Below are 11,763 nucleotides of genomic sequence, written 5' to 3' on the forward strand. Positions count from 1 at the left end.
CAGGAATGCAGTGTCATAGACAAGCAGACTCAAAAGCTCTTGAAGGTGCCCAAAGGTAGCATTGGGCAGTTTTTTCAAGACCGTTCTTCTGTGGGACACTCCAGAAATATTCCTTGTAAAGGCAAGAAACTGCAGATTGGATTAAAGATTCTGGAACAGCCTCATGCAATCTTGTTTGTGGATGAGAAGGATGTTATAGAAATAAATGAAAAACTAGCCGAGTTGCTTTTGGCTATTACTAACTGTGAGGAAAGATACAGTCTGTTTAAGAGCAAAAGCAGGTTAACTAAAGGCATCCAAATAGATATTGGCTCACCTGTTAGAGTACAGCTGAGATCAGGAGATGATAAATTTCCTGGAGTTGTTCGCTTCAGAGGACCCTTAATGCAAGAAAGGTCCCTAACTGGGATATACTTTGGAGTGGAGTTGCTGGTAAGTTACTTGCTAAGAGGAGCTAAAAGTCTTCTGTTTGAAGGGAAAGTCACAATAGTTAATTTTTTTTTTCCTAAAAGCATAGTTACCCCTAAAAGTTGTTATCTTCAGTCTTTTCATAAGTATTGTTGTTAAGTACTCATGAACACACCATATCACATCAGCCTTGTATTGTACATGCTAAGTGAAGCCTGATGAGATGCTTGAGCTGGCAGAAAGACTTGAACATACTCTGACTCTTCTTGCCTAGAAGAATTTAATTTGTAGAATCATAAAATGGCTTGGGCTGGAAGGGACCTTAAAGATCATCTCATTCCAACCCCCTGCCATGGGCAAGGGGCACCTTCCACTAAACCGGGTTGCTAAGAGCTCCATCCACCCTGGCCTTGAACACTTCCAGGGATGGGACAGCCACAGCTTCTCTGGGCAAAAATACATCCCCATTGTGGTGAATATCTGACTCTCAGATTTCTGTTGAGTACTTTGTTTTTCTCTGCACGTGTCAGGATAAAGTCCATAAATGCAGACTTGGGTTTTAGGGCTGCTGCTTTCGTAGATCCCTAAAAGTCAAATGACAGCTAGTTGAGATAAAGAATGTAGCTGTTATGTGCTCCTGGTGGGATATTTTTGCAAAGTTAATGCCAACCATGAGCTTTCTAAGATTAGGTTCAGGTAAGTGCCCCTCTTGTATTGGAAGTATCTTTTCCAAAGTACTTTTTAAACTTTTCCCAAACTCTTTGCAATTACCACTGAGAACTTCAGGGAGTATCAGGCCCAAGTGCTTCTGAAAATCATCTCTATTTGGAATATAAGTAGAATTTTTGAATGCTTAGCATTATGTCTAGTATGAATTAGTCTTGTCCTGATGGGGCAAGAATTTGATGTTGGAAGGAAGATTTGCACCTGAAGAAAACATGCTGCTCAGAGTAAAAAGACTTCTGCCTGCAGCTACTCTCTAATGTAATGCTCTTTATTCCCCTAAGACAGACTGTGGAGATTTGCCACAAATTCTGACAATAGAATTCTCTCAATATGACGTCAGTTCATCAGGCAAATTCTTAGGGCAGTTTGTCCGAAACACGGGTTTATGTTACTGCTTTTTTTAGTGTTCTGCTTTTGCACAAATACATGGGGTTTGTTTGTCTTCTTTTCTTTATTGTCCTTCCTCTTCTTCCTCCTCCACCCCTTAGGAAGAAGGTCGTGGTCAGGGCTTTACTGATGGACAGTACCAAGGAAAGCAGCTTTTCAGATGCGATGAGGATTGTGGGGTTTTTGTTGCTTTGGACAAACTGGAGCTGGTGGAAGATGATGACAATGAACTGGAAAGTGACTATGCAGCTCCAGTTGACGCAATGCAGGTAGAACTTCCTCCTCTGGAGATCAACTCCAGGGTTTCTCTGAAGATAGGAGAGAGTATAGAGTATGGGACAGTTATATTCTGTGATGTCTTACCAGGAAACGAAAGTTTAGGATACGTTGTTGGAGTGGACATGGTAAGAAAATAATCTGACTTTAATAACTTCTGCATGTGTGTTAGCTAGTAAATGACATGCAATATAGAAGAAGAAACATTATCCACAAGCTACTTCAGCGGAGGCTGACCTAAAATGGGAAATAAACACTTGTGTTCAAAGATGCCCCTTGGTGGGAATTGTTTCTTGGCATCAGGTATGCTATGGATCCTATTTGATGCTAAACAGTTCAGGAGAAATACTCTGGTTACTCTGAGGAGCCTCCACTGAGCTACTTGCCATGTTAGGTGTCAGTCATGAAGTAATAGAGTTGAGTGTTCGTCTTGTGAGACTGGCTTTGTTCTGCCTGTTAAAAACAAGTAGGCTGGATGTCTTTTTCTTTGTTAGCTGTTTTTGAAAGCTTTTTTTTTTTCATGTAACTTTTGTTTGACTTTGTTCTACCTTAAAAGGGCTGAGTTTCAAGTACAAAAGTTCACAAGAAAATGTGAAGCTTGTCATGGAAAATTATTTCTAGCAACTTGATTTTTTAAAATGAACAGCTTTCAAATTTTTGATAGTTAAAAAACATGTTTTGGCTTTGGTTTTGTAGATCAGGTGCTTCCATTTTCTTGGTTGCAGTAGCTGTTCCCTAACAATGCACTGGAGTTGTTCTAACTTGTTTATCAGTAATGGTTTTTAGTAGAGGAATGCTTGTTAAAGTGGGAAATAGTTCTCAAAAGAGCAGGTTTAAGTTTGCTTTTGTCTTTAGAGTCTGTAATGTTTGCTTGTTCTAAATAGAACATTCGTTAAAGGAAAAAGTAGATGTTGTCAAAGCTTTCACATATGTGTGTATTCTGCATGATACAAATCTTCTCTTGGGATCCATGTAACATGTTTTTCTATTTTTAGGATAATCCGATTGGAAACTGGGATGGAAGATATAATGGAATACAGCTGTGCAGTTTTGCAAGTGTTGAAAGTACACTTCTTTTGCATATCAATGATGTTATTCCAGGTATGCCCTGCTTTCTTAACCAGAAGGCAGACTTTGATAGCATCTCCAGCTAGGCACAGTGATGTGATTCAATTCATACCATGGAATTAATACCCTAAATTCACTGGAATTAGTTCAACCTTCTGTGCTATACTTCTCCTCAGTTTCCTCCTCCTTTTAGTTATAGTCTCACTAGTAGAAAAGCTCATATTGAGCTAAATTCCTGTCAAATTGCATAGTATTTACAATGCTATGCAGTTGTATCATATTTGTGAATATGTGAGTGTCTGTAGCAGAAATCTTTATATTGACTGTTGTTCAGTTTACTCCAGGAGTTTAAATATCTTGGATCAGAAATCTGTTTTTTCTGTTCTTGGAAGGTATTTATAGTATTATGTATGCATTGTGAGTCAGTATTGAAAATTCATACCAAGACTGAGGTAAAATTGACTGCAGTAGTTCACTGAATGGTGTTAACTTGTAACAACTACCATCCCTTGGTTCCTTTTCTGCAGAAACATTTATATGAAACTTTTGGGCTCTCTAGACAGGTGTAACTGAGCATGCTGGCTGTAACTGTTGCCCTCACTCTTCAGTTTGATTTTTTTTTATGTTCACCTCCTACTTGCTGCTCTTCAGTTTGTTTTTTTTATGTTCACCTCCTACTTGCTGGTTTAGTTGTGATGCATATTTTTTGCATGAATTTTCCTCTCTTCTTTGGAGAATTCATGGAGACTTCTCCATTTTTGGGAAAAGAGCGTTTGTTGTAGATGTGTTGGTAGAAAAGAAAGTCTAGAATTTCATGCATCTGTTTCCCATAATGGAAATATGCCCCTACACTGAAGGATGTGAAGGCAATCTATAGTAATGGTAGACTTCAGAATAAAGTAATTGCTGATGTGGTAGAAGCAAATCCTATACACATAAAATGTTGGTTATGTGCCAGACAAGGCTGTGCTCCACTCAGTTTTAAAGCTTCTGATGGACCTTTGTTTAGAGTTGAACTTCTCTGTAGCATAGTAAAAACATAGAAAAGGGAACCTAATGTTATCTTCATATACCATGTCTTAGAAACTGTGTCACAGGACAGGAGACCTCCCAAGCTTGCCTATACCTCAAGAGGTGGTGACAAAAACTTGTTCAATCACAGTAAGCCAAAGGCTACAGGTATGTACTGGAAGTTATTTTCTTTACTTATGTAAGACTACAAATTTTTCTTGCTTGGGAAAAAGTATTTTCTGTCACTTCATTTATTATTATTGCAGTTATCAAGTTAAATTTCTCTGGAGTATTGGTATGAATTTATTGACTCATAAAAAGATGGTAGACAGTTTAAGATTGCTCAAAATACCTTCACTTTCATGAAAAACAGTTTGGGGTTTAGCAAAAATTGAAACACATATTACATAGTTCTCTAGTATCAACAGTCCAGGTCTGCATTCTGTTTTTCTGGAAGTGTGGTGTGTGTTTATTGTGTTGGTTTTTAATAAAGATAGTTTGCTGTTGTCTTCTTTTTGCAGAACCAGAAACTTCAAATCCTTTAGGCCAGGAACAGATTTACTTAATAGCAAATACATTCGTTTTGCTGTGATTCAAAACCAAAATTGTGTTCCCAAAATATAAACTTCTTTGACTCTGGTTTTTGCCAGCTATAAAAATCCTTCCAGGGGGAAAAAAACCTGGAAGAGAAACAGGTTTTTTTTTTCGTTGTTTTGTAAGGCAGAAATCAAAATTCACTGTCTTTGAGTTTATTAGTGGCTGTTTTGGGTAGCAGAATCCTAATGACAGTATATTCTGTAAGCTTCCATCCTACCTGGCATTGGATGCTGGCACAGATGATCTTCACTAAAGTAATTATGGTTGTATGCTGGCACAAGTTACAGCTGTGTGGAGTTGGGTCAGTAATTTATTTGCCTACTGTGAAATTTTACTGCTTTAAAACCAAAAAATACCTGCTGTGCACTGTATTGCAAATACTTTCGTATATCCATAATTTAGAGTAGTGAGCAGTTTGCACTTGAGAGGTATTTTCTGCCTTCTTTTCAGTTTGAAGACTTAAAATTTCATCTTGGAGAATTATGTTGGTTTGGTCTAGACTTCTGCCTTGTGAGCTTAGAACTGTTAGCCTTGATGGGAGAGTTTGTAGAAAGGCAGTTAGGTCTTCTTAAAAGTATAGTAACAAATTTGTACTATGAAATAAGAGCATAGCTAAAGTTTTTTAAGTAGAGATGAATCTTTTCAGTAAAATATGTTGTTTTTCAGGATCTACCTCTGAACCTGGAAATAGAAGCAGATCTGAAGTCTTCTACACATTAAATGGCTCATCAGTTGACTCTCAGCCTCAAACAAAATCAAAACCCCCATGGTATATTGATGAAGGTAAAGAGACATGATAATCTTTCATGTAGGCAAATACACTTTATTTAAAAAAAAAAAAAACCAGAAAGCAAAACTGGAGTATATTGATGTTCTTCAGATAAAACAAGTATGACATGAAATGTAAACCAGTTGGAGTATGTTGTCTTAGTGGAAGGCTTACTATATCATAAAAAGCATCTTGAAACCCCTGTGAAAATGTTCTCTGTCTTAATGTGACCTGTGGTTTTATTCTGCATGTAGGAGATCATGTTCTTGGCAACGCATGTGCAGCTCTGTGGGAATGCATATGTCTTGCAGGCAGAATAAAAGCTGAGGCTTGGATGGAAGACATGAAGATATTCCTTGTAGCCAAGTGTACAGAGGAATTGTATTTTGCCTGTCTTTGTAGCTAATGTTACAGGTCTAAGGGAACTGTAATACTCTGCCGTGTTAGCTAAGCAGTCTGGGATTGGGGTGAGGGGGAATAATCTGACTAAATATACATGTTTTTTAGTATTTTTAAAAAATTATTTCTGTACAATCTCTCTCTAAGAGTATGAGTGCACATACCTAAAGAATCCAGTGTATCATGATTTGCTTCCAGACCTGATTATTTTATTTTATTTTTTTCTGATAAATTTTAGCAAAGTGTGGCTGGCATAGTGACTGAAGGGGTAAATGCTAAACTGATAATGTTAATTTGCAATGGAAACCTATAGCAGTAGTAGCCCCTGAATTCCTTGAACTGTTAGAGAAAATGAGTTGAAATTGTTCTAACAGATGCCATGGGATTTTTAACCTTTTTTTTAGACATTGACTTCAGTTAATAAAACAGCATAGGGAGAATAGGTAATGAAGAGGTTTTTGTTCTGTGAATACCAGTTGTGTGTTAGAGACCCTTCCAGCTCAGGATATTTTGTGATTCTGTGTGGAGAGATGAGAGAAGATACAGAAAACTTCTATTATTGCATCTAATTGTGATCTTATTTATCAGGCACTGCATTAGTGGTGATGTATTCGCATCCTTTATTCTTTATAGACACTGATAGAGTTTCTGTGTTAAAACCAAAGTGTATTGTTATAGAGTCAGGGGAATAAACACTTTTCCATTTAGAAATCCTGTCTGCAAGCAATTAGTCATGTATGAACTGTGAACCAAATCCTTTCCTCCCAATGAGCTCTTCTTAGTTTTGACCATTGCAGTTATAACCTTTGGGGCTGTTAATTCATGTTTAATGATGAAGTCTCCAGTGAGGATGAAAGAAACTATTCAGTGTAAACCTTCCTGTAGTTTCTAACATCTCCTTTCTGTGCTTTTTGTTTCTATTGGTTGTGGTAAAAGTGGTGGGACTGCAGCAGTGTCTCCTCAGTCAGTTCTCTCTTCAGTGTTGCCAAGTGACTAATCTCTTCCTAAATGTCCCCAGCTGTTACTGCTTCCCTACAGGTCACCTGTTAAATAAGATGTGGTTGCAAATAGCCAAGTCTTTCCTTTTTTGAGAAGGGTAAAAACCCGAAACCCAACAGTTACTAACATCTTGGGTTTGATTTTAACAGCTGCTGAAGACCCTGCAAAATCACTAACTGACTCATCTTCTGGATTTGGGCATTCTTCACCACCACTTCAGCCACCTTTAACAAACTCTGTGTCGACAGAAAACAGATTCCACTCCCTCCCCTTCAGCTTGACAAAAACAACAAGTACTAATGGTACTATTGGACATAGTCCTCTCTCTTTGTCTGTTCAGTCAGTCATGGGTGATGTGAATACTACAGCTACCCAGGAGAGCCCATCAACAGCAAGCCCAGTTGGGAACTCACATGGTCTTGAAGCAGGTTCCTTGGCTGAAGTTAAAGAAAATCCTCCTTTCTATGGAGTAATCCGCTGGATTGGCCAACCCCCTGGAGTTAATGAAGTATTGGCTGGACTGGAACTGGTAAATATAAATTCTTGGTCACGTTAATATTAATTACTTGTTTTGTTTCTCAGAGTTGGTGCCTGTGTATATTGCAAAAGCAGCCAGTCTGGGGGGATTTGCCCAATCAGGTTGCCATGTGATCTCCTTATAGCTAAATTCCTTGATGAACTCTGACTTTTGTGACTGCCCTAGACCTTACTCTGTGAATAGGCTCTGACATGTCTGTGTCACAATAGGTAATTGAATTTGTAGGACTGATCACTTCCTTGCTTTAGAGAAATGCCCTTTGCTTACATTATGGAGATTGTAATTGAAAAAAGCCAACCAGATTTTAAGGTCCTTTGAAATGCAAATTTCTATAAAATGCTCTGGCTGTAATAGTCTTTATTGAGTATCAGGTTTTTGTTTGTTTGTTGCACACCAGCAGAGTTGGAGTTTTGACTGTCAGAGTGGTAACATTGGTTCTAATAATCAACAGTAGTGATGCTGTTGGTTTGACAGCCACGTGCTTTGTGTTTCTGTGGGCTCTGTAAAACCCAAGTTGCTGCAAACCTGAATTACTGTTCTGTACTGACACATCTTCTGGCAGCTGCTGCCAAGGTTGTGATTGGCTATTGGTTTAATTAATGTGTAAGCAATTAGGGATATGGGGTTTTGTATTTTGGGGTAATGTTCAATAAAATTCCACATAAAGCAGTGTACAATTATGCAAAACACAAGCCAAGCAGGTGAGAATGTGCCTGGAATTCCAGCTGTTACAAAAAGTTCTGGTTCCTGTGGTGTTTTGGGTGAAGTTGAAGCCATAGATTCCCACAGGTGTTCTGAACCTTCACATCAAGGTGTTGTGTGTTGACCTGAGTGCCACTCATGCATTTCTGCATTTAAATTTAGCAGTTGTTAGTAAGCAGACAATAGGCCTGAAATCATGTTCTCAAGGAAAATAACTTACTATCCTTACCTGGTTTGTGTTGTCTGCCCTGGTGTGCATTTTAGTGTGTCCCTATGCAGATGTTTTTCTTGTGCAGCCACAGTCAGGCTGAAAGTACTTGCACTGCCCAGTGCTTAGTGATTGTAATTGAGCTGTGAAAGGTGTATGTTAGTGCTCTTTATAACTACAGAGTGTCTGGACTATCTCACTCTCCCCTCCCACCTTCCCCTAAGCTGCTTCTGATGGAATTTTTATTTTGGATGAAATGGAAGTTTAAGCATGAAGAAAAAAATGTGCAGCTCTTAATTTACTGAATAAATCCAGTTAAACAAAACATCAGTTGAAACTCTGTGTACTAAAAATGCAGAAATACTGTGCATCATGCACAGAGTACCTGAAGGGTGACTTGTGGGTAGATATTTTATCAAATGTCTTACTATAGAATTCTAAAACTAAGGAAAGCAGTGAATTCTCCCTTGAATTTCAGGAAGATGAGTGTGCAGGCTGCACGGATGGAACGTTTAAAGGAACTCGATACTTCACTTGTGCTCCCAAGAAAGCTCTTTTTGTGAAGCTCAAAAGCTGCAGGCCAGATTCCAGGTTTGCCTCACTACAGCCTGTCTCCAACCAGATCGAACGCTGCAACTCTCTAGGTACTGACCTTCTTATTTCTGGTTTATCAGCTGATTTGGTTTCATTTATTCCTGCAATATGTTCTTTGTATTGAACACCTGAAAAACTGTACAGGTATTACTTAAATGAGGTTAATGAATAGAAGATTAGCCTGTACAGAAAACAGTGATTCTGTGGATTACCTTTTGTATACTTTAAACCAAGAAAGTGTTCATTTATTTAAAGAAATTTCATAAAATTAGTATTTTTATGCCATATATTTTTTACTTTAGAAGTTGTAAAGCCGTCTTGCAGAGAGAGGTGTTTGCAATTCCAGCAATGTGTGATTGCATTATCAGAAATAAAGACATTTATCTATAATCTATAACATCAAATTATTTTATTTGCTAAGCATTACCTTAGAAAAGCATGTGGTTTTGTGGTGGGAATCAGTGGTGAAAAGGTTTTTCTAAAAAAATTCCTAATTTCAAGTGTTTTAGATTTCTTGGGTCATTTGTATTGCCTGGGACGACTGCAAAGTGTCTGATACTTGTAAGAAAGACAGTGTAAACATTTGTAATGAAAAGGGAACTTCATTCCTACTGGATAAAGTGACTTTGGTGCTGCTTTCTGAAACATTCCAATGTGCATTGCCAGTGGAATGTAAGGCCTTCTTCACTCTCTGGAACACAGTGAGTCTCAGCTATAATAAAATGCTGTTCTAGTCCAGGAAGGAATGCTTACACTAAAGCAGCAACTTAGCTATAAAACATTAATAGGGAAATCTCAAGGGGGATAAAAACTGAGGCTTTAAACTGTTTTTTTTTTAAAAAAATATTTCAGCCTTTGGAGGTTACTTAAGTGAAGTGGTAGAAGAGAACACTCCTCCAAAAATGGAAAAAGAAGGTTTAGAGACAATGATTGGAAAGAAGAAAGGTATCCAGGGTCATTACAACTCCTGTTACTTAGACTCCACCTTATTCTGGTAAGTTCATGATTTACATAGTGGCATCCCATGCTAGAAATGCAAAGCATGTGATTTTTTTTTTGTTTGTCTGTGTGTGTTGCTGTGCAGTTCCTGTGCTGCAGTCTGACATGTCACTGCTCTTCAATGCCAGCAAGTTCTGCAGCATTGGCTGCATGACATGAAGTGCTAATCATGTCCAAACTGTACTTACAGACCCTTATATATCTGTGCTCGTCTTGGCTGAGGGAGTCCCTGCCTGTAAATGGTTGAAGGATGAAAGAGAACACAGACTGGGGTTGGAGGGAGGGAAATAATTCTTACAATTTATTTGCAGAATCCTGTCTGAGTGACTGGTTCTGTACTTTGTTGTAGAAAGAATCCTGGGATAGAGTGGACTTCTGCTATATAGTAAAGCTGTGTTGTCCTCTACCCATAATTACCTCTTTTTGAATTTGTTTTGTTCTTTAATTCTTTTGTGGCTTTGCTTGGTTTGTGTTATGTTGCTCAGGTCACATCCTCCAGGGTCAAAACAAACTTCCTTTTTTCTTTGTAGCCTGTTTTCTTTTAGTTCTGTTTTGGACACTGTGTTACTCAGACCTAAAGAAATGAATGATGTAGAGTATTACAGTGAGACTCAAGAGCTGTTGAGGACAGAGATTGTGAATCCTCTGAGAATGTAAGTAAAGATGTGAACTGGTCTCCAGTCTAATAAATTAGAGAGATCCTGCTGTGTATGCATTCCTGTTGCAAAGCTGAGAAGCTGCACAAGGATATTTAGTTGTTCTTCATGGTAAATTTGATCATTGGTAGCTGGAAATAGTTACTCATTGTTTGGTGATCAAATATTTTTACTTTTATTTGGCAATGGGATCAGCATAAAGCTGTTGTAAAATTTGTATAGGTATGAATACCAAAGCATTGATAAATACAAGTTAGGTTTGTTCACAGCATTCATATTTGTGTTTTTAATGCTGTTGTATTTGACAAGAGAAGTATTTGGGTTATCTTGTGTGGAGTTTCACAATTGGATAGATTTGGCAGGGCTTTCAAAGTTTAATTTTAACTTGCAGTCTGCAAGTGGTCAAAATGCTTTTATTAGAAGAACTTGGGAGCTTTGTAATTTCTTAGGCACAATGAGCAAAGGAGATTTATCTCAAAGTTTTCTTTTTATTCCTGGAATAAATGGTGGCCTCTGAATCCTTGTTCTTGTGTGTGCACTTTGTTGGTGTGTTCCAGGGTTCTGTGGTGTAGGTAGCACAGCAGGATACACACCAACTAGCAGAAATCTCAAGTGGCTGAGATGTCTGAAAGTCTTAGTACCTTTCTACTGTGCTTAAAACTTCCTTTGCACTTCTTGTAAAACTTTAGAGGGAAGGACTAAATGTTCAAAAATACTTCTGCTGTTTAGATCAGCAATACAGCTCTGTATCTTCTTCTCAAACACTGAATTCTGTTTTTGTTAACAATTCCCACAGTGCTGTTATTATGTGACATTCTGAAAATGATGTATTAAATGGTGCAAATTAGAGTGAAAACAAAAGTAATTGACTGGCAAATCAGAAAACAGTTATCCTGGTAAGTTGTTGATTAAAAATGGTTATAAAAAGCCCAACATTGGGCACTGCACTAAATTTATACTGCATTCAGAAAACTGGAAGTCAGATTGAATATGAGAAGTCAGTATGTAGTTTTGAAGAATTACTGTATGCAGTTAAAGGAGGATTTGAGAACCTGTATGTCAGCATTTAAGAGATTTTTTTTTTGTGCTTCTGACTTGATCAAAAACTAGCTAATAGCTTATTAAACCCATTTATCTTAGATATGGATATGTATGTGCTACAAAAATAATGAAACTGAGGAAAATACTTGAAAAAGTTGAGGCTGCATCAGGATTCACTTCAGAGGAAAAAGGTAACTGGGAGGTTTTCCTTTTTTTGAGACATGTAAGCATCATCATATGAAGGAACTGGGATAATTATACCAGACCAAAACACCCAAATATTTTTTCGGTAGCAATAGTGTCTCTACCAGAGATCTGAGTGACCATTGGCTGGTAGAAAGTCTTTTCTGCCTCCTGGGGTACATAAGGAACCCTAACTGAACAA

General features: G+C 37.9%; 1 protein-coding gene across 1 annotated transcript in view; it reads left to right on the plus strand.

The window, feature by feature from the left end:
* LOC103799373 (ubiquitin carboxyl-terminal hydrolase CYLD-like) overlaps positions 1-11,763 on the plus strand; it is an 18,097-nt gene that overhangs the window by 101 nt on the left and 6,233 nt on the right. Inside the window, 10 exon segments of the mRNA XM_009071687.1 lie at positions 1-432; positions 1,623-1,925; positions 2,793-2,898; positions 3,949-4,044; positions 5,140-5,256; positions 6,790-7,169; positions 8,567-8,732; positions 9,535-9,676; positions 10,212-10,334; positions 11,478-11,569. The exon segment at positions 1-432 is cut by the window's left edge and continues 16 nt beyond it. Coding sequence (XP_009069935.1) covers positions 1-432; positions 1,623-1,925; positions 2,793-2,898; positions 3,949-4,044; positions 5,140-5,256; positions 6,790-7,169; positions 8,567-8,732; positions 9,535-9,676; positions 10,212-10,334; positions 11,478-11,569 — 1,957 coding nt within the window.

The sequence above is a fragment of the Acanthisitta chloris genome, unplaced genomic scaffold (genome assembly GCF_000695815.1).
Source record: "Acanthisitta chloris isolate BGI_N310 unplaced genomic scaffold, ASM69581v1 scaffold3603, whole genome shotgun sequence".
Taxonomy (NCBI): Eukaryota; Metazoa; Chordata; class Aves; order Passeriformes; family Acanthisittidae; genus Acanthisitta; species Acanthisitta chloris.